At 36.6% G+C, this 23,139-nt stretch overlaps 3 protein-coding genes and 1 long non-coding RNA gene across 4 annotated transcripts; 2 read left to right on the top strand and 2 right to left on the bottom strand.

Moving 5' to 3' along the window:
- The first annotated feature begins 219 nt into the window (after window positions 1-219).
- On the top strand, window positions 220-1,786 carry LOC125469419. The gene is made up of 2 exons (XR_007251723.1): window positions 220-370; window positions 1,288-1,786. It is a non-coding gene; the product is annotated as an uncharacterized LOC125469419 (long non-coding RNA).
- A 7,372-nt stretch (window positions 1,787-9,158) lies between these two features.
- Window positions 9,159-11,778, bottom strand: LOC103928889 (COP1-interactive protein 1-like). Its single transcript, XM_009337995.3, has one exon. It carries the CDS (start codon window positions 11,776-11,778, stop codon window positions 9,298-9,300), a length of 2,481 nt encoding a protein of 826 aa, XP_009336270.3. The 3' UTR covers window positions 9,159-9,297.
- Window positions 11,779-15,771: 3,993 nt separating this feature from the next.
- On the bottom strand, window positions 15,772-20,038 carry LOC103928867 (crooked neck-like protein 1). Its single transcript, XM_048566670.1, has 8 exons — window positions 19,765-20,038; window positions 18,490-19,663; window positions 18,305-18,370; window positions 17,566-17,710; window positions 17,248-17,466; window positions 16,548-16,767; window positions 16,246-16,441; window positions 15,772-16,055 (listed from the first exon to the last, which is right to left on the bottom strand). Exons 2-8 carry the CDS (start codon window positions 19,644-19,646, stop codon window positions 15,941-15,943), a joined length of 2,118 nt encoding a protein of 705 aa, XP_048422627.1. The 5' UTR covers window positions 19,647-19,663; window positions 19,765-20,038; the 3' UTR covers window positions 15,772-15,940.
- A 603-nt stretch (window positions 20,039-20,641) lies between these two features.
- LOC125469376 (protein SPA1-RELATED 2-like) lies at window positions 20,642-22,658 on the top strand. Its single transcript, XM_048566633.1, is given in 4 exon segments — window positions 20,642-21,085; window positions 21,588-22,016; window positions 22,186-22,245; window positions 22,467-22,658. Coding segments are annotated over 4 exon segments (1,125 nt in total).
- Window positions 22,659-23,139: the final 481 nt, after the last annotated feature.

Raw genomic sequence — 23,139 nt, 5'->3', positions numbered from 1 at the left:
TCAATGTGATCGGACACGAAGTAGTACACCATGTGTCATTATACAAATGGTGGGATATATGTGTTAAAAAGTTAATAACTTAGGCCCTGTTTGGTACATCGTATAAGGCACCGGATAGGACTAATAATACGGTGTAACGTGTTTGGTGACCGTTTGGATTAAATAAGCACCGGATTAAATAATCTGGGCCCACATTTTTTACCCAATGTTTACCTGCTTAGTAATACCGTGCAAATGCACGGTACAAATTAGTCGGGCTTCGGTTGGAAAGAGCAGTCTTCCTTACCATCTCTTCCTCTACAGGCGCTCTCCAGTGCTCTCCAGGTGCTTTTTCTTCCTCTCCAGGCACTCTCTTTTCCTCTCATCCCAGGTTCGTCTTCTCAACTTCTTCTTCTTCGTTTGAATCACAGTACTTTTCAGATTTCTTCTTCTAGGATTCCGCCCCTCCCTCTATTCTTCCCCCTCCTCCTATTTTTCTTGCAATTTTCTTTCAATTGATTGAATCTAGTTATCATTTTCTCTCTAATTATGCAATTGATTATGTAATTTTGTGTTTTAATTAAAATTTTTGAATTTTAGGGTTTTCTATTGGGGTCGAATTTAGGGTTTGTTGTTGGTGTTGAACTTACAATTTTAATTCTGTGTGTGTGTGTGTGTGTGTGCGCGCAGCGTGTGTGTGTGTGTGTGTGTGTGTGTTTGTGCAGCGTGTGTGTGTGCAGGGTGTATGTGTGTGTGTGTGTGTGTGTGTTTATGCAGCGTGTGTGTGTGTGTGTGTGTGTGTGCAGGGTGTGTGTGTGTGTGTGTGTGTGTGTGTGTGTGTGTGTGTGTGCACTCGTGTGTGCGCGCGCGTGCTTGCAATGCAAGAGAAAACCAAGGGCAGCGTGTGTGTGTGTGTGTCTGTGCTTGCAATGTGCGCAGATTGTGTGTGTGTGCTCGCTTGCAATGCAAGAGAAAACCAAAGGCTCTGTGTGTGTGTGTGTGTGTGTGTGTGTGTGTGTGTGTGTGTGTGTCTGTGCTTGCAATGTGCGCAGATTGTGTGTGTGTGCGCGCGCAGCATGTGTGTGCTTGCAATGCAAGAGAAAACCAAGGGCAGTGTGTGTGTGTGTGTGCTTGCAATGTGCGCAGATTGTGTGTGTGCGTGTGTGTGCAGCGTGTGTGTGTGTGCAGATTGTGTGTGTGTGTGTGTGTGTGCGCGCGCGCGCGTGTGTGTGTGTGTGTATGTGTGTGTGCAGATTATGTGTGTGTGTGTGTGCGCGTGCGTGTTTTACAAGTTATGTGTGTGTGAAGATTTCTGAATCAGTTGATAAGTTGGGTGAAGTTTTACAAGTTGCTTTTGGGAAAGGAGTGGATCCAAAACCTGAGATTGTTTCAGAATTGTCAAAGATGGATTTGTCTATTGAGGATCAAATCAAGGTACTAAATATCCCTTTCGAAAAGCCACAGAATGAGAGGACATTCTCGTCTTTGGATGGTGCAATGAAAAAAGCCTTTGTACTCATGTTACTTGGACAAAGTAACCCCAATTGACATTTCAAACCAACAACAATATATTTTGTTAAAAGTTGTAGCATGCATATATTTTGTTAAAAGTAGCATGCATATATTTTGGCTATCTGGACAAACTGTTTCTTACTGAAACCACCTTGCATTTGTATATTTTATGAACTTGGATATGTGGTTGGATTATATATCGTAACGATTGTAGTTGTTTTTTGTGAACCTTTTTTTTATGTTATTAGAAAATATTTTGAATTTGATGTATGAAATTTACTATTTTTCTTTGTTATTTGAAAATTTATTTGGTTTTCAATAGGTATAAATATGAGAAAAGTTCAACAAACAAAGAAAGATTTGTTAAATTTTTTTTTCTTTTGTCCTATCCGGTTCAGTACCAAACACAGTATAAATAATACGGTCATTAATCCGATACAGCACCAAACGCCCGACTAATTTAGTCAGTACTATCCGGTGACTATTTATCCTATCCGACAGAAATAGTCAGTACAATCCGAGCTGTCAAACGGGGCCTTAAAAACTACAATTTTTCACTACTTGTATAAAAACACGTTGTGTATCATCACAATAAAAAATTTCTCCAAATATAGGAAAAAATATATATTTACCTTAATATGCTCTTTTACTTCCTCTCCAAGTCGTCTTCAAGTAGTTTAGTCAAGAATTGTTGACCTCAACATCTTAGCAACCACCAGCCTGTAAGAAATAATCAAATATTACCTCAGTAAATGAACAAAGCGAGTGAAAATTTTAACCACACACAAATTTTTGCTCAATTTTTGAATAAAATTCAATTCAAAAACTCGGTTGATCCGATTTCAAAATATCGTTAACAAACTTAATCCAAAGTGAAAAATCGAGCAACAGATGTATTTACAGGTTGAAGAGAAAGCGAAATCAAGCATGCATAAATCAGCTATGGTGGAGAAGAAGTTTGATCCGATCAAGAACTTCAAGAAAATCAGTGATGAAAGTTATACTAAAAAAAAAGAAAAAAAAAAGACTTCTTCAGTTTAGAGATGAAAAGAGAGTTAAGGATCACCTGAAACTGAAAGTCGGAAGCGATTCAGGAGCCGGATGATCGAGCAGAGAGAAGCTTCCAGTTCTCAAATTGGCGAGAGCGAGAGCGAGAAAGAGAGAGAGGGAAAGAGAGAAAGGGTGGAGAGGAGAGAAAAGTTTAAGAAAATGAAAAGGAAAAAGAGGTCTTGTTTGGATTGGAGCGCTCAAATTGACATGTACGCCATTTGTAGCTTCAAATTTCAGGTGTGGAATCTTGGAACTTTTGGTTCCGTATTTGCCCGTGTAATAAAGTTATTCCAAGTGAAGAAAAACTATATGTGAATACGTATTATTGAAATGAAACGCTAATAATATATGTAAGTATTATTATTCTCAATTGTTACTATTATTTATCCATTACATGTAAGTAGTTTTCATCATCAAGACACAGTTGCTAGTCTGGTTTTCATCTAAATGCAGTCAAATTCTTAGGACTTGGGAGTTTGTGATAATTGTGTTGTGTGATTGAGGTGATAAATTATTGGGTACTTGATGGCCCATGAGGTCTTGGCACGTCAGTAAATTTCCCGCGTTGGTTGTTCATTATGGAAAGGAATTCTCTCCGAATCATTTTCTCCTAATCCACCAAGTTCGGAGATCCGAATCATTGAAATTTGATTCAACGATTAAAGTTATTATAACTTTTAAAACGGGCTCCTGTTGAACTTTTAAAGTGGGCCATTGTTTATTGTCGTTGAATCAAATTTCAATAGCCTGGATCTTCGGACTTGGTGGATTAGGAAAAAGGGATCCAGAGAGGATCCCTTTCCATTCGTTGTTCCACCCAACGTCATCATCAAGCTACCGTAAAACTTCTATATAGCTATAATATCAGGATCAAACCAATTTTATAATTATAAAGATGTTATCATTGTTAGAATGACATGTCAGCAGCCACATCAGCAAAGCCATATCAGCAGAGTCTGCTAGAGTTGTTAGAATCTGTTGAGAGTTAGTTAGCACTATAGCCGACTAACTTGAGATATAAAAGGACAAATTGTAATTCATTTGTACTAAGTCGAATATAAAGATCAGATTCTGATTTCTCTTTCTAAAAGTGTTCATCTCTCTTCTCTCTTACATTTTTGTAGTCTTAACATTTCTTTTCAGTTTTCTAGTTTGGTTATCATGGTATCATTCGCCTGGACGATCCTTGGTGCTATCGTCTTCCACTGAAGGTTACAAACTGGTGATCTTGTTGGGGAGCGTCGATTTGAGTTTCTTCATCTGGGTCTTTCAATTTGTTCGGTTCAAGGTCTCGGATGATTGGTTTCTTAGGTTATACTCTTGAAACTTTATGCACAGTTACTGTTTGATAAATTGTCATAGTGAGAAGTTTGTTAAGTTTTCTTTGAAATTGTATTGAAATTCAAGAATGTTTGGTGAAATTTATGATTGATTGAGGTTAGTGCTAAGAAAAATAAGCATTTTGATGAAGAAAGAATTGTTACAAGCATGTCGATTAGAGGCAAATATAAGCATAAGTGAGAGTTTCTTAAAGATTGAAGATAGTGAATTGAAAAGTATGAAATCAAGATTGTGAGTTATAAGATTGTTAATTCAAGATTGAGAATTGAAGGTTGTGCATTGCAGTTTGTGAATTAAAAATTGTGAATTGAAGAGTGCTTGGTGCAAAGATTGTTACTGTAAAGATCGTGTTGCAGTTTGTGTTGAGAATTGTCTCTGAAGTTTTTTGAGTTGATATGGCGTCTAATAATGTCAAGATCAAAAGTTTGCTAGGAATGATAACTGTCAAGCTCCAAGATGATAATTTTATCAAATGGAGTTATCAATTCCAATCGGTTCTCAAAGGTTATGATCTGTTTAAGTTCTTTAATGGGGAATCTCAGTGTCCACCAAAGTTCTGCATTACTCCTGAATGTGGTGTCACCAAAGAAATTACTACAGCCTATAAAGAATGGGTTGAGAAGGATTTAGCTTTGCTAAGCTGATTGCAAGACTTTCTGATGAAGCCATGGATCATGTACTTGGTTGTCAAACGTCACAAGAAGATTGGGAATGTCTTCAAGACCGATTTGCTTCTAGTTCGAGAACCAATTGAAGATAGAATTTCATAATGCACAGAAAGAGACTAAATCTGTGGATAAGTTCTTACTCTAATTGAAAGGAATTAGAAATCAATTGGTGTCAACTGGAGAAAAGATCACAGAAAATGATTTTAAAATTGCTATGATGCCTGGTTTGCCACCAGAGTTTAAGGTTATTAAAAGAGTGTTGCTTGCTAGAGATACATCAATTTCACTCAAAGATTTTTTAGCACAACTTCTTGGTGCTGAAACTTATATTGATTCTAAGGTTACAAGTCTGTCAACCACAATGTCAACTATGTGTATTCAAGGTGAGCCTAGCAATTCACAGAAATATCAAGGAAGTTACCAAGGATATGAGCAAGGGGAGAGTTCTAATGCTAACAGGTCTTAGGGAGAAGTAAATTTTGATGGAGGATCTGGCTATGCTGGAAATGGGGGAAAGTCATTTCAGACACAGCAGAGGAATACTTACAACAATTATAATAATAGAAGATACTCTGGACATCCTAACAACAGTTTCATATACTAAAGGCAATCAAAATAGTTTTGGTGGGAATGGTTCAAATGGGTTCTTCTCTGGAAATGGTCCAAGACAAGGAAGTGGTTGGTAAGGTAATAAAAACTACAGATCATCAGTGTCACGAGAATCAATCTTAGCACCAGATCAATCTTTTGGGAATAATAATGTGTGTCAAATTTGGAAAAAAAAGATCATATAGCACTGGACTGCTATAACAGGAACAACTACTTATATCAAGGCAACCCTCCACCACCTCACTTGCTGGTATGACTACTCAATGATCAAATGGTATTGGTTCCAATCCTAATGTTCATGAGTTCTCTGTAGCTGTTACATGGGTAGTAGACACAGGTGCCATTCACCACATGACAACTAATTTAGATATCATCAATCAGGTTATTCCTTGCAATGATGATACTAAGATCACTGTTGGAAATGGTGAAGGTTTGCAAGTTCAACACATTGGATCCTCATCTATAAAAACATCATTTAATGATCTTATTCTGCATAATGTTTTACATGTTCCCAAAATTACCATGAATTTGTTGTTAGTTAAAAAGTTATGTAGGGATAATGGTTGTTGGTTTGTGCGTGATGATTTGGTCTTGTTTATATAGGACAAGGCAACAAGAATGATCTTGTACCAGGGAGAGTGATGATGGTGAGCTGTTCAAAATACCAGTTAGTGTGTTCTCTAATTCATTTGCCGCAAGGTTGGGGAAGTGTGCTGCATTTATAGGGAAGAAAGTGAAGACATCAGTATGGCATAAGAGATTAGGACATCCTTCAGAATAAGTATTGAATTCAATGTTGTAGAATGCACAGTTGCTATTGAGTAGTGAGTTATCTAGTTCTATATGTTCTGCTTGTATTCAAGGCAAGATGAGTAAACTGCATTTCCATGTAAAACAAGAGAGATCAAAATTTATATTTCAGAAGATACATTCAGATGTTTGGGGTCCTTCACTTTAGAAATATGTAGAAGGCTATAGATACTACATCAGTTTTATAGATGATTTCTCTAGGTTTGTACGGATTTACCCTATGATGAATGAATCAGATACTTTTTTCTGTATTTGTCAAATTTCACAGCTTTGTGTTTAATCAGTTCAATACTAATATTAAATGTCTTCAATCTAATGGTGGAGGGGAATACATGAGTAATATATTCCATAATTTTTTGGCAGATAAGGGCATTACTTATCAGGTATCTTGTCCACACACCCCTTAGCAAAATGGAATTGCTGAGAGGAAGCATAAACACTTAGTTGAGACAGCTTTGACTTTGATGACAGAAGCACAAATTCCTACATCTTTCTAGTTTCATTCTTGTTCACATGCCGTTTCTTTTATTAACAAAATGCCTTCAAGAATTTTGGAGATGAAGTCTCCTTATTAGGTTTTGTTTGATCAAGAACCAGAAGTATACAATCTTAAGATCTTTGGAACTGCTGTCTATCTACTAATTAGACCTTTTAATGCAAATAAACTACAACCTATAGCCATTCAGTGTGTGTTTCTGGGTTTTGCTATGGGGTATAAGGTTGTTATCTACTATGATATCAAGTCTAGAAAATTCATTATCTCTAGACATGTGATACATGATGAAGATGTGTTTCCTTTTCAACTCTTATGTCAATCTAGTTCCAAAAGTATTTTGCAGGCATACACCAGCACCGCATTCTCATGTTATAGTTCACTCACCTAATGCAGTTGGAAGTTCAACAGGAACTAGACAGAGTTTGCAAGAGGTTTGTACAGTGATTCATAGTGACTCCACCAACACTTTAGTGCCAAATAATCATATTTCTGATCTGAACGATATTGAGCAGACACCAGATTCACAACAGTGTATTTCAAGCATTAATGCAGAATCTTCAGAGATACAACACCATCATCATTCACCCTATCATCACTCTAGTACATCATCAATGTTGCTTGTCCATTCATCCACACAACTTGATGTAATTCTTCTTGTTTCTCCACAATCCAATTCATCTTCAGCCAATGAGTTAATTCCACATTCGATGACAACTAGATTAAAGAGTGGCACTATACCTAGAAAGAATTATGCATCATTGATTGCATTATGTCTTGAATTACATTCTCTTCAACTTACTTAGGATGAACTATTTGTTGGAGGGTATTCCTTTCTGTTTGAGATTATTGATACTTCAGAACCTTCATTATTTCGAAAAGCTACAACATTGCCTCAATGGCAGGTAGCAATGCAAGAGGAATATGACTCACTTTAAGCACAGGGCACTTGGATTTTAGTACCATCTCCAAAAAATAGGGCTATTGTTGGAAGTAAATGGGTGTATAAGGTTAAAAAGAATCTAGATGGGAGTATTGCCAGGTATAGAGCTAGGTTTGTAACTTAGGGGTTTACACATGAGCATGGTATTAACTATTTAGACACTTTCAGTCCTGTGGTAAGGCATACCACTGTTAGAATGATTCTAGCCTTGGCTGCAATAAAGCATTTGAACTTGAGACAACTTGATATCAAGAATGCATTTCTGGATGGTGACTTACAAAAATAGGTGTTTATGAAACAACCTCAAGGTTTTGTAGATGCATCTCATCCTACCTATGTATGCAAGTTAATCAAATCCTTATATGGATTGAAGCAAGCCTCACAAGCATGGAATTCCAAGTTTACTAGTTATTTGGAAGCCCTTCAATTTGTTGCTTCACCATCTGATACAAGCTTCTTTTCAAAATAGATGGCTCAGATATGATATTTCTGTTGCTTTATGTGGATGACATTATTCTCACAGGTTCAAATCCTTCAAAAGTTCAACAAGTTATTCAAGAGTTGTCTTCTGTCTTTGAGCTCAAAGATTTGGGTAAATTGATCTATTTCTTAGGATTGCAAATTCACTACAAGAACAATGGAGATATATTTGTGAATCATTCTAAATATATTAAAGACTTGATTCACAAGGCAGGTATGGACTCTTGCAAACCTGCAACAACTCCATGTAAGCCACATCAATAATTACTTAATGCAGAAGGTACTGTTTTGACGGATCCTACATTATATAGAAGTCTGGTTGGTTCATTACAATATCTGACCTTCACAAGGCCAAATATTGCATATGCAGTTAACTCAATGTGCCAATTTATGTCTTCCCCAACAGAATTGCACTTTGCATCTTTTAAACGAATACTGAGATATCTTTAGGGCACAAGTCAACATGGGGTTTTGTATTCTTCAGACACTATACTTGACATTAATGCCTTTTCAGACTCGGATTAGGCTACTAATCTTAATACTAGAAGATCAGTTACTGGATATGTTGTGTTTTTGGGTAACAATCCGATATCTTGGCAGTCAAAATGACAAAATTCAGTTTCCAAAAATTCTATTGAAGCTGAATATAAAGCTTTAGCACATACCACAGCAGATGTTGCTTGGGTGATAAATATTTTGAAGGATTAGGTGTTGGTTTGTTCACAACCCCAGTGATTCACTGTGATAACATGTCCACTATAGTTTTGAGTGCTATTCCTGTCTTCCATTCATAGATTAAACATTTAGATACGGATTATCATTTTGTTCGTGAGAGAGTTCAAAGAGGTGATTTGAAAGTAAGATACATTCCTATAGATGAGCAAACTGCTGATGTTTTAACCAAAGGTCTTCACAGTCCTGCATTTATTCGACATTGCTACAATCTCCAGCTTGGAAATCCCAGCTGAGATTGAGGGGGGATGTTAGAATGACATGTCAGCAGCCACATCAGCATAGCCATATCAACAAAGTCTATTAGGATTGTTAGAACCTGTTGAGAGTTAATTAGCACTGTAGCTGACTAACTTGAGATATAAAATGACAGATTGTAATTCATTTGTACTAAGTCGAATATAAAGATCAGATTCTAATTTCTCTCTCTAAAAGTGTTCATCTCTCTTCTCTCTTACATTTATGTAGTGTTAGCATTTCTTTTCATTTTTAATTACCTAAAAAACGATGCAAAATTATATTTACGTGTATACAACCCAGGAATTTAATGTATATCATGGATGATGAAATGCCCTTATGAGCAACACATCACTTGTTCTATACAAAAAGAAAGAAGAAATAATCGAAAAGAGTCTATAATGTGAAACAAACTTTATCAAATCAATGGCCATAACAGAGGCCTAAATTGCAATCCTGCCTCTGGCAGCTGTTGCAGCTGACCTCTTTGACACTGCTTCCTTCAGATCATCATAGCGGCTCCGGTGATGATCGATCAACACGCAGAGCTGCCGTATGGCCTCCCTCTTCTCCTCCCTAAGACTCAGTAAGTCTTCATCCTTGTCCTTTACTTCTTTCTCAAGATTTGCCACCTGACTCTCTAGTTGGCTTAACCCTTTTACTAAGTTCAGCCTCTCCCCAGCTTCCTTGCCCACGGACGCTTCCAACTTCCAAACTTTTTCTCTCAACACACTCTCCTGCTCTTCCTTTTCATTCATTTGTGTGGTTAAGAAATCTACGTTGTGCTTTAAACGTTTGATCACGCCAGCATTCTCGCTAACCCAAGTTTTTGCAGACTCAAGCTCCTCCGTCATTTTCACAATCCGATTTTCAAAGTTCTTGTGTCCCTCCTCAAATTTAAGCATCACTAAGTCCAATTCAAGCAATGTACATTTTGCTATTTTCGATATTTGCTTCAACTTTGTGTCCGGATCTTGATACGTTGCTAGCTTTTCTTTAAGATCTTCGTTTTCTTTCTCGTACATCTCTTTGAACTTCTTGTGGCTTTCCTTGTTTTCATTGTGTATTTGTTCTGCTACCCTGATTCTCTGATATAAGAGGCGCACGCTATCTTCAAGATTGATTCTATACTTCTCTGCCAATTCTTCCATCTTCCTTTCGACAAATCGTACATTTAACTTGGATTCCGAAAACCAAATTTTAGCTTGTTTATGCTCCTTGTTGAACTTCTTCATAGTTTCTTCATGTTCCTTAATAATCATCTGCTGATCGGAAATCTTGACTGTCAAGTTATGGTTTTGATTTTCCTTCTCACTCAGTATTTCCAAATACTTTTGGTTCTCTCTCTCAATCCGGCCAATCGTGTCTGTCAAGTTATCGTTTCGATTTTCCATTTCAGTCAGTTTGTTCAAATAGTGCTTGTTTTGTATCTCAATCTGCAAATCCAACTGGCTTTTCTGAGCCTGCAAGGAATCCATTTCTTGTTTCAAATTGCTTACCTGCGTCGTGAATTTCATAAGTTGAGCAGAAGCTTCAATATTTCCATTCTCGCATTCTTCACGAAGAGCGTAAATCTCATCCCCTCTCTCAGTCAACGTTCCCTCCAACCCAAAACTTCTAGAAATGAGAATCTCATTTTCTTGTCTCAACCTGTTGTTCTCATGGTTTCTGTTTTTAATCTGCTTTTCCAAATTCTTCTTTTTATTGCGTAGAGAGTTCACTTCTGATTCCAAGTCCTTCACCTTCGCGATAAAATATTCTTTTTCTTCCATCATTTTCTTCTCAACTGTGTCCCTTTTTGTTAACTCGTGCTTTAGATTTTCCATTTGTTGCAGATGCTTGGAGATTTCTTTGTTCTTCTTATCCAGTTGCGTTTCTAATTCAGTTTTTTGCTGGCGAATGATCTTCAATTCCTTCTGCATTGCATTGACCTGCTCGCTTAAGCCCTTGACTTGCGCTACTGATTCATTCTTTTTACTCACCATCTTTTTCTCCTGTTCACCTTTTTGCAAACACAACGAATCAACTTCCTGTTGCATATTTTCGGCCTGTGTCATCAATTCTGAAATTTTTGATACTGAGCTCTCCTCATTTCCCTTGAGTTTGTTCTTGAGATCAGATATTTCATCATCTCTTTCTTTTAAAACTAACTCAAGTTCCAAAATGCGCGCATGTAATCCAATATTTTTATCTCCTAGCTGTTTAGCTTCAGCAGATTTACCTTCCTTCCATGCTTCCAAATCTCGTTTCTGGCTGCACAAGGATTCCAACTCCATTTTAAAACCAGTTAACTGTCCCTCCAACTCTTTTACTCGAGCTGATGAATGATTCCCATGAGCCTCGTGAGCTTCGACAAGAGCTGAAAGTTCCTTTACTTTTTCATCAACTTCATCCTTCAAATCATTGTCTACAATCTCTGCTTGTTTTAGTTTTCTCAATGCTGCCAAATATTCTGAATTTATTGCTTCCTTTTCTCCATTTCCATATACTGACTTTCGCTTTAGATCACCAGAGCCTTCCGAATGTTCATTTTTGAGTTCATGCTTGATGCTGTCAGATCTTTCCAATCTGGCATTGTTACCTTCAATGTCTTCTGAAGAATAGTACTCGGAATCTGAGCTGGAGGGAGACATGGAAAAACCTTTTCGCTCTTTCTTGCCACGAACGATTCTCCCAGACTCTCCTACAAGATGATCATACAAAGCATATAGTGACTGGTACTGTTCGTAAAAGTTCTCAATGAGCGCAACAAGTTCTGACTCCTTCTTCAAATCTTTTCGGTTTCCATCTTTCTTCCCTAGGTCTTCGTTTTTTATAAGCTTGAAGATCCTCGTCACATTATTTTCAATTTCTGCAGATAACACAAATTCTCTAAGAAAAATAACTCTAACATCAAATGAAGTGGCAACGGTGAAGAATAACATATTACCGCAAAATATTTAGGGTAACAATTTTTAATGGTTTCCTTGGGTAACAAGCAAAATGACATAAATTTATATGCTAGAATGCAGTTTTGGAAATTTACAAAAGAACTGATGCCATACATTTGAACAAGAAATACTAACAAGTAACAAGGCTTGCAAGATCACATGAGCACAAAAAGAAGACAATCAATTTTATAAATTGTACTCAGCTATTGATCCTTTTCATGGTATTGCAGAAACTGAAATTTATGAATGCCATGAAAATAAGGGCTATTGTTTCAAGATTCACCGATCGAATGAGTGACTGGCATTTTAATCGAAGATCAAGGGTTGAGAGGAGAGAAATTTGGACCTGTTTTAGTCCTCTTCAGCTGCTCAGTTTTTTCAGGATCAACATGATTGTTAAAGGACTTAGCTATCTCCCTCCAGCGATGCTTTATCATCTCGATTTTGAATATTTCAGTAAATACTCATAAATCACCACACATAAACACAAGCCTCCATTCGTCTTGAGCGAGGCATATCGAAGACCTGAAAATCAAACAAGAACAAGATTAACAAGAAATAAAAAATCTCATCAAGTCAAAAAGGGAAAGAAAGATTCATACTCCGTATCGAAAATCCAAGAAATAGAATTCTCTTACAAAGAGTGTACGTTGTGATTAGAAATTAAGATTGACAGAGAAATATTTATGAATAATTATTTCATTACCATGACAAGGATTTCTATCGGTTGGCGATTCGTCAAGTTTTCATTAATTATTTCTTTTATTGAATGAAAGTTGTAGCATCAATTTCATCAAGTGGTGCCGGCAATCGTAATGAAAAGGTTGGACTGAAAATTTAGTAAGTAAAAAATAAACTAAAGACTAAAGACGGAAACAAGAATAAAATCACATTAAACTTTTCTTGATAATGTATATGCCCTAGTTTAAGATACATACAGAGATTTTTGGAGTAGAGCGCATTGGAAAACCTCATTGCTACTCAATTTTCTTCAACTTCGATTCCATCCTTAAATTGCAAAGCTGATTATTTAGGGCATAGGAGGTCCTTTATATCGTAAACCTAAATTCGAAGCGATTCAACAATCCAAAACTAGAAATCTATACTCAATTTTCTTCAACTTTGATACTTTTGCATTCAAACCTAAAATTGAAGCGATTAACCAATTCAAGTCTCAAAACCTATTGTCTAACTCGAAATGATCCTTCTATCCCCTGAAACAATCAAAGTTGAAGGGTAGAAGTGAGATTTTCTCAACGTGTCTTCGTTTTGCAAAAAAAAAACATTATGTACATACATAAACCATAGAATGACATTTGAGAATAACCTTTACTAAAATGACATTTGAGAACAACCTTTACATTGCCCAACAAAAAACAAAGAAAGAAAGAGTTGCTCCTAAGGATTTGGCCACTAATTCAAGATCGCATTTCCCTTAATTTACATATAGAAAGGTGACACCTCTTACCTAGCTATTGCCATACCAAAAGGGCTTAAACCCCTTTTTCATAAAGGCTTCAATTAAATGTAGGGTTGGTTGCTTACCACTTCCTACTTGCTCTTAAATTTGCCAAATTTTAAGTTTTTTTTTTTTTTTTTTTCTCAAATTAGACAATGAGAAACCTTATTTGTTGATGTTACATTTCATTTGTTTTTATAAGACAAACGCTACGATAATTATACTAAATTTATCTGAATTACGTAAACAGAGAAAAACAATAAGTAAATGATGGAAACACATCAGAGAGAAATAAGAAATGGAATTTTTTTTCTTCTTCTCTTGAAATCTCCTATTTTATAAACAATTATTGGATCAATAAGGCGCAAGCTTTGAGGTATTTGAATAATTGAATAATATTTCTTAGCTCATCTCAGAATGTAAAATAAAACTAAATAAAAAAATTTATGGAATTGGAACTAGTAAATCTTTAAAGCAAATCATGCAGTAAAAACAAAATTATCTTCAAGAATTTACCCAAAAAAATTACCTGCAAATCGAATGCCATTTTCACCAAGCCAATCAATTTTTATATGAGCTCAGAGGATCCAAAAGAAATATTTGATTGCAACTGGAGCAGAATTTAAGATCTTTTTTCTCAAAAACCAAAAAATAAAGAAAAAGAAAAGCAGGATTTTGGGAGGTGAAACTTGAAAAAGGGAAATAACTGTAATTTCCTTGGTTTTCTTTACTGGTCATTTGGGTGTCCTGCCTACCTGGAGAACCAAAAATTGGCACTTCTGGTAATGGAAATACCTTTTGATTTTCTAAATATTACAATAATAAGCCAATGGAAATCAACGTCTCAGATTCGCGCTATCTCGGGAACAAAAAGAGCGAGATGCTAACACTTGTGCATTATGAGGTACACGCAAAATATCAGTATTGTTGGAAATATTAATGTGTAAATTTAGAGAAATATCGGTAGATGTATTGAATATCAATATCGATATTGGTTGCTTTCAATGGAGATGAAGGAAATTTAAAATGAAATTTTAAGAATTGTTAAATATTGGTTTAGATGAAATACAAGAGTTTTTCCAATATTTACATATGAGTCAGAAATATCGACGATATCTGCTGAAAATATCGATCGTATTGAAGACCCTCTATTAATAGCATGCACGTAACTCTCATGTGTGAGTCGAAAATTGTATTTCTTCCCTTTATTTTGTTCACAGCCTCTCTTCTCCCTCCCCCTCTGCAACTATTTTCCACCGTCAGCACAAAGGCATAAAGAAAAATCCTAAATTAGCAAAACTCAAAGCCGTTTCTATATTTAAATCTCAACTGTAACCTTATCTTGCTGCCTAAAAATCCGTTCTTCAACTTTTCTAAAATTCAAGTCATTTATTTATTTCTATCAGCAAAAAGAAATATATATTTTGAGTTTTAACGATAAAGATAAAATAAAAGATAAAGTGAATAGTATCAGGATTGACTTTTTAGTGTAAAAATGTGATTTTTCGTTAAAATGAACAACACCAGAAGCTTTTTGTTAAATTCCCAAATTTATTCCTTGCATCAAATGCCTTGATCAAGGACCTTAGCAAGAATTCAATGCCAATTAAAAGAAAAAGAAAATTCCAGAAAAGGAGAATATCCGTTAAACCATCTTCAAACCAATGGTGAAAAATATCAAAGTTTAGTTCTGTATTTTCAACTATCCATCTATACGTATAAGGTTAGGCAGTTTTTTCTTTCAACAGTAAGGGGCCTATAATTCTCCCCCAAACTTTATAGTTTGTTCAACTTTTGTATTTGACTTTTTTTTTTTTTTTTTTGCTAATAATTTTGAATTAGTATTTATATCATCTATCTTATTTTATTTTTACAGACATTTTCATGTAAAAACTTTAAGGTAAATCAGTGTGTATTTGTAGTGTACTAGAGGAGTTTTAGTGTTGGATGAGATTTGGATTAATTAATAATATTATTTTGACCGCTTGATTTTTTTATTATAAGAAATTAATTAAATTGAATTTGAGCTGTTGAATTAAAAAATGTAAATGGACACGTCACACTGGATCAAAACAATGCCAATGGCGCACCATGATGGGCCATAGAAAAAGGGTAAATAAGTCATTTAATATTAAATTTTAATGTGGGGTGCATTCAATATTTTGTGGAGTGCTAATATAAAAGCCTTAAAAAATCTAGAACATCAAATGTGTTTGGCAAAACAAATAAAAAGTGTTATTTAAAAAATAAAAATAAAAATTGCTGTTAACGACAATAGAAAAGCTACTAAGGCTGGGTTCGGTTTACAAAATTCAGAAAGTTACAAAGATACAATTGATGTTAATAATCCACGTGTTATACCATGAGCGAATAATGGAAGATCGCTTTTCTTCAAGTGCACAGATAACACCACAGCAGGAAAATTACCAAGGAGCTTGGAACATGAAAGGAATTGCAAACTATCCGGCCAAAGTAGAAAACAATGTGTGCAAGGGTATAGCCCAAGAACAAGTACTTGTATCCCGAAATGAATTGCAAAATCTCAAGCCACGAGGACATATTTGTCGATTAAAACAAGTTTCGTTAGACATTACCATCGAGCATGGTTTCTCAAAATCAAGATGATCATTAGCCAAGCAATACAACACTTTTCTCTGTATTTACACAGTAGAGGAAACTACAAGGTGCAAAAACTTACTAGTCCTCATCAGAAGACACCTTTTGCCTCTTCCACTTGTAGGCAGCTTCCAATATCTTGAGATTTGTCGTCTGAGCTTCCTCCGGGAACATGTAATCAATATATTCCTCGTACCTGCCAAAGTCTCAACAAAGATCGGTTAACATATGGAAAACTAAATGAACTCACCAAATGGAACCAACACAAGAAGATCAAAGCTACACTCCATTTTTCAGTATAAAGGATTCTCTACACCGAGATGAATAAATGAGAAACGAATATAAAAAGTTAAGAACATAAAATGACATGAGAGTTGATCACATACCCAGCAGGGCCGTCTTCAGTCATTATTGGCCTCCTCTTCTTCAGTTTCTTTGGAAGCTTAGATTGGACTAAGCTAACATCACCCAAATCTCCAAAGCTCGCCTCCATGTTCAACCACTCTTCGAGCAACATACCTCTTTCTTCCTTCAACTCAGGTGCTGAAGTTCTAAAGTAGTTAACAGCTTTCTCAAAAACCCCTGATGTACAGAGAAAAAAAAAAAAAACAAGGGTGAGATATTTTCAACTGTAAAAGAATATAGATTAGCCAACTCTCAATTACTATTCTATCCATTAACTGCTTACTTCGAGCACGGAGAAGACATTGTTTCTTCTGTTCAAGAAGATAATCCTGGGCTTGGTCTTCGGCCATATCTGAATCCACACCATCTTCCACTATAGCAGATGCCTCAAATTTCGCATAACTGATCCACACCTTTAGGTGTTTTGTTCGGTCTAGGAGTCTCTCGTAAAGTTCTCTAGTTCTCTCAAATTCACCCTCTGATATTTCAAAGTCAATGTATGCCTGTTGTCAATTATCAATCAAATTAGTAACAAATGTTATGTTGTCATCTGAACCTGTACTGCATAAACTAGTAACATCAACCTTAGCCAACAAATTAATATTTTTCAAAGATTTTCTAGAACAGGTTCACAGTTGCTACGTTGAGAAGCTAGGAACATGTTCTCTGCATCAAAAACTAAGCTTTAGACACAAATCAATCAGTAGATAGGTTATAAAGGACCAAAAAAACTTCGATACAACTGAGAATAATAGGTATTTTGCAAGGTGTTGCTTCTGTTATTTCTTCCAATTCAAGTTTTGCAAGTCAAGAACTATAACTAGGCACTGGTGCAACTAACATCCATGACATATTATGTTATATGTAATGAAACATCATAGAAGAACATAAAAGTGCAAGAAAGATTAATATATTCCACAAGAAACTATCAAAATTCAAACAACAAAAGGTGTATTAGAAAGAAGGATGTCCCCATGTCTTACCTTCCACAACAACTCAGGCATGTCAAGTGATGGTTGGGCAATCGCAAGTTCAAAAAGCGACCTGGTTCGTTCTGTCTCGCATAAAGATTGCTCTAACTCTGCATACTTGGTCCACGCATAACAATTTTCTGGGGACCACTCCAGATACTTTTCGTACAACTTCCGACATCGATCCATATTCCCAAGGTTCAGCTCGATCTCAATATACTTCTTAAATATCTGTTTTAAGGAAGCATATTATAAATATTAACTATAAATTTTGACTTGTTGAATGGGCATTGTTAAAATGAGTATATGTATTTGCTGAATATACCTTACCTTATCTTTAGGTGCCTTGCCTATTGCATTGCCAAGGATCATTCGTGCACCCTTGAGATTCAGCTGCCGTATTTCAAACTGGGCGGCAAGGAGCCATATTTTTGCAAACGAAAACTTCTGGTGAGGAATCAGATTAAGGCACTCCCTGGAAAAATTTCTAGTATAGTGAGAAATCTGTTCAAAGTATTCAGGACGTGTCCACGTGCCAACTATGTCAAAGGTAACAAATGTAAACTTATACAGTGAACCTGTGTTTTAATTTGCATGAATATTTTCACCAAATAACGGCAATATGCATTGCAAAAACTCCAAATTGTAAACCATCAAATTAGTTGTGCAACAAAAAATGTTTAAAAAACTAACAACAAATCATGCCTTACAAAGAAAAAACTGAAAGCTCATCAGTCCACTGTCATGATAAACTATACATATAATATAAGAACACCAAAAATACAACTTTATACCCAAATTGCTCAAATAAAACATTGGTTTTCTACAGGTAATAGTTTTCAAGCATATCCTCATATACATTCAGTTATAAAAAATAAATAAATAATTAGTCCCAGTGCACTATAGCAATTCATGTACTGAGAAAGCTGAACAAGATTTATTTTCAATTTTACACGTAAGTAGTCACGTATCATTATTGACTTGAATAGTAGTTAAGGTAAAATATGGCAAGAACAAAACAATCTTCAGGTACATCAACAAAACCATAGGCTAACAAAATGAGGCATACTTATACACATCTCGTGTACGCTCCATGTCTGAAGCATCAAGCTCCTCGTAGAGTGCATAGTTAATCCTAAAATTGCAAAAGAAACAAACAATCAGCAATAATTATTCAAACAAATGAAGCTACATCAAAGTCAAAGCATAAGCAGAGTAGCTAATTAACCGAGGCTTAGTATGTGTACCACATACCATAAATAAATGTATCGTTGCCAATATCGCTTCTCCTGAGCCGGAGGAACATTAGCAATTGCTCGCTCATAAATTTCTCTAATTCTATCCTTATTCCCTGCACTCTCTTCTAGCCTTATATAATCAAACCACGCATCATAATTAAGAGGGTTCTTCCGAACCTCATCCTCATACTGAAACCTCCTCTTTCCCACAATTGCATCCTCAATGCCTTGTCTATCTCCATACTGCTTCTCGAAACCCACAAACTTCTTATACAAGTCATCGGCCCTTCCTTTGGGAATATGATCAAGTGCAAACTTATAAATACACCTTGCTCGATCAGTTTCTTTGCACCGCTCTTCGAATTCAGCGAAAGCCACAAATAACTGCTCAGCCTCCTCGTCATCGGCTAGAATCTCCACTGCTCTCTCATACACATTTCTCGCCCTCACAACCTCACCATTCTTCATCTCAAATTTGGCAAACCGAATCCACGCACCAACTTTTGGATGACATTGCACAAACCGCTCAAAAATTGCTCTAGCACGCTCCACTTCATTATAGCGAAGCTCAAACTTGATGAAGGAGAGCCAACCTTGCTGGTCCGGCATCCAATTCATCCACCTCTCGTATATCTGTCGAGCACCGGCCACATTCCCTATAATCTCTTCCATGTGAATGTACTTGTACCAGAGCTGGTCAACTCTGGGCAAGAGTGTGACCGCACGGTCCCACACGTTTCTCGCATGGTTAATGAACTTGTTCTTCATCTCCACCTCAGCATACTTAAGCCACAGGGTGTGGTTCCGATAATCGACCTCAAGAGCACGCTCCCAAACAGAGCGAGCACGCTTGAAGTCCTTCTGGGACTCCTCCCATTGCGCATACTTGATCCATACACTGACATTCCACCTCACACGCCGGATTAGGTCCTCAAATTCCTTGCGCTTACGGAGGCGGTAATCAGCAAGCTCAGTGGGATCAGTGATCTTCTGTTTGGGAGGTCGGATTTCAGCCTCCTGACGCTCACGAGCCTCCCGAAGAATTTGCTCGGCGGTGATTTGTACAGGGGCTGGGGTTTTGTTCTTAACCCTAGTTGGTCGTGGGAGCTTGACCTCGGTGTCCTTTCGGGTTAGGAACCCTAGGGATGGGTCTGCGTCCTTGTAGGAGCCCATGGCTAGGTTTTTCTCGCCTGGAAACAAGTAATTTCAAAGTTTTAACCTGGAATTACTGAAACTTGATATTTTAGAACAAACTGGAATCGGAGAATTTTATCACGGATTGGAGTTTTACCTGGATTTCGGAGAAGAAATCTCGCAGTTTCAGAGCGCGGGATCGCCGGAGAGACGAGAGGGAATAGCCGTTAGGGTTTTGAAACTAGAGGAATTGGGAAACAGGGGGAATGGAGCGCTCGTAGAGGGGCTCGTGGAGGATCCGAAGGGGATTGGAGGAGATGCGCGCATAAAGTTTCGCTATAGCATCACGGTTTGGTTTTTAATTCTTTTACCTCCGCTTCGTGGGCAAAGAGGTTAATGCTAGCTCAATCATAAGATATTCAGTTCAACACATAATTCGTCAAATTTTAGTTCGACTCTTTCAGGTATCAAATTTGAGACTGAATTTATATGTCATGGTCTACATCAGTTTTTCAGGATAAAATTATCTTTGTAACAAGAGGCATGTTTATGGATTAAGGAGTTGCTAATTTATATTCTAAACTTTTAACTTTAATTTTAACCGATTATCCTCCTAATTTATATAATTAGCCAGTTTTCCAGATGTTAGATTGTTGAGTTTTTTATCTAATTTTCTATCTATTTTGATTACATGACAAATATTCAAGGGCAGTACTGTAATTTAACCCTAATGTGGACATCATTTTACTTTTTTCTTCTTCTCTTCCCGCTTGTTGACTTCATATACTAGCAGCTACAAAGTATTGCCCTTGAGCATAATTTACCAAAACAAAATTATGTTTTTGACCTCATACAATTGTCATGTATTGTCTGCATGACCAAGATAAAGAATTTCAAAATCTAGAGTCGAGAAAATTAGTTATTTATAAAAGTTCAGAGAGTAATCTGCTAAAATTAAAGTTCCAAGTGAAAATTAACAACCCTATATAAGTTTGGGAAGTAAGTTGACAAGCAATTCATGACAAACACAGCTGATGAGATCAAGAATTCAGATTCCTGGGACTGATTCTAGAATACGCAGCGATAAAGATTTATTAAGAACTCGCAATAATTGGTATGTGGGAACAAAGGATTAAGACAAGGAGATATGCACTGATCGACTGGGAGCCATCTTTGATGGTTTGTGTAAATATGCTCGGTATAGTAAGTTTGAAGTACATGGCATACTAAGAAATGGAGATTTCAGCAGTTCCTCTAAAGTAATTTCCTCTATGAGTTTTGATCGGAATGAAGACTATTTTGCTACTGCCAGGGTTTCAATGAAAATTAAGATTTTTGAGTTTAATGCTTTCTTCAATGATCCTGCTGATATTCATTATCCAGTGATTGAGATGTCAATCAAATCAAGGATCAGCTGTGTTTGCTGGAACAACTATATAAAAAACAATCTGGCTTCATCTGATTATGGTGTAATCAAGGTCTGTATATCCTGTGACATATTGACTGTTTTGTGTTACTGAAAAAAAAAAAAGAGAAAGGATCTTCGCCGGATCCTCTTTGTGAAGATTCCGGGGATCTTTCAATCATATCCGTTCATCGTACATCGTGCGACCAGTATTGTCAGGTTTTGTTTATATTCAATTTTAAATAAAAAAATTTACAATAATTTCTGACTGCACGATGTATGATGGACGGATGTGATTTGAGGATCCCCGGGATCCTCACCCGAAAAAAAATAGTGCTGTCTGAATGTTGACCTGATAGTGTCTGCATGTTCATCCTTTTGATATATGTGTCACAGAAGTAGTCTAATAGAGATCTATGACTATTTAAGCTTTGTCTATCCTTGTCTTTTCTCATGGATTTGTTTGTGGCTCATTTTTCTCCAATATATTGTCTAATAAGTGACTATTGCTTGCCCTTATTTTTAATTAATACTTGCATTGCATATAACGTAATATATACTTTATTGATATCCAGTTATGGGATGCCAGCACTGGTCAAGAGTTTGCTCAATACACTGAGCATGCAATGAGGGCTTGGTCTGTGATGCTTCTGAAATCCCTTTTTTGGGGGGATGGTTCTTTTCAGAGAAACAGTTTAGATACCATTAAGCACGCTGCAAATGTATGCTGTGTACAGTTCTCTTCTCACTCCTCTCATTTTCTGGCCTTCGGGAGTGCGGACTACTACACCTACTGCTATGATCTTCATAATACTAAAATTCCGTGGTGCGTATTGGATGGGCATAAGAAAGCTGTAAGCTATGTGAAATTTTTGGACTCAGAGACCCTTGTTTCTGCATCCACTGACAACACATTAAAGATATGGGATCTTAGCAAAACCAGTATGAGTGATCCATCCACCGATGCTTGCAGCCTAAGCCTTGGTGGGCACACCAATGAGAAGGTTGGCTACCCCACTAATTTTTTTATTGGCTCTTTATGCTAGAACCTATTTCTATTTCTGTGCGATTTTGAGATCTAGATAACACTTGCTCTAACTACATTATAACTGTTTGACCAAGTTTATGTTTTTTTTTCTCAGTTGGTCACACTTTGGATGCTTACTCACCCAGAACTTTGTCGCGTTATCCGTTTCAGATGGTTACATAGCTTGTCGTTCAGAAACAAATGAGGTGCATATTTAATCCCCATGCTACATGGTACTTGTATTAATAAAATGAAGAATGAATGGGCCTCCAGTTGAGTTATAGGGAAATATTAAACCAAAAATAAAAAAAAGGTAAAAGGAAATATTGAAGATGAGCTGGTAACTTCTAGACAGTGCTTGTGCGAGATATACAGTCTAATCATAATCTAATCAACTGCTTTAACCTTTTGTGTTGATATCTTCCAGGTTTATGCTTACCATAGATCTCTGCCTATGCCAATCACTTCACACAAGTTTGGCTCCATTGATCCTATTTCTGGAAAGGAGACCGATGATTATAGTGCACAATGGGTTTCGAGTGTCTTCTGGAGAGGGAAATCAGACATGGTGGTTGCTGCCAATTCAGACGGGTGTATAAAAGTGTTGCAGATTGTTTAAGGAAAAGGTAACTCCTTTCACATCAATTAAGAGGTCATTATCCTTTTGAAACCTTCTAGAGTTTTCTTCTGGTGGCCCACTATAAAGTTGAAATTGTAAGTTCATACGGAGAAACCTTAGAAAGTAAGATGGAACTGAGAACCTCGGGTTCTAGCCACATCCTTGTTTGATAGGTGCCAAACCGACTGAATGACTGATGTCGTACAAATTAGCTGCAAAATATAGTATCTGAAGGACATCAGCTGGTTATGAAAACATTTTGAATCTTCAAATCTGAAGATTGTCATACCAGCACGAGAGCTGACAAGGTTTAAACAGTGTCGTATTGCAATGAATAAAGGAGATTTGAGGATTTGTTTGGGGTACTCGGCTTCAAAACTTTTAAATTTTGACCGAATGTGAAATCAGGGGAAGCAGGTTGCAGATTAACATATATTCTTGGAACAGCTTTGTCAATCATTTTCACACTAGCTATCAGATA

Source organism: the organism of the source record quoted next, unplaced genomic scaffold (assembly GCF_019419815.1).
Source record: "Pyrus x bretschneideri cultivar Hongxiangsu unplaced genomic scaffold, Pyrus_bretschneideri_v1 Contig42, whole genome shotgun sequence".
Lineage (NCBI taxonomy): Eukaryota > Viridiplantae > Streptophyta > Magnoliopsida > Rosales > Rosaceae > Pyrus > Pyrus x bretschneideri.
The sequence above is the reverse complement of the archived record's forward strand: the minus strand, read 5'-3'. Positions and strand labels throughout refer to the sequence as shown.

Excerpts from the sequence above, each read along its gene's own strand:
- LOC103928889 (XM_009337995.3), bottom strand. The coding sequence starts at position 11,778 with ATGTTATTCTTCACCGTTGCCACTTCATTTGATGTTAGAGTTATTTTT.
- LOC103928867 (XM_048566670.1), bottom strand. The coding sequence starts at position 19,646 with ATGGGCTCCTACAAGGACGCAGACCCATCCCTAGGGTTCCTAACCCGA. Across the intron at positions 17,467-17,565 it reads GCAAGGCACCTAAAGATAAG|ATATTTAAGAAGTATATTGA; the intron begins GTAAGGTATATT and ends TCCTTAAAACAG. Across the intron at positions 16,056-16,245 it reads ACTGAAGACGGCCCTGCTGG|GTACGAGGAATATATTGATT; the intron begins GTATGTGATCAA and ends AGACTTTGGCAG.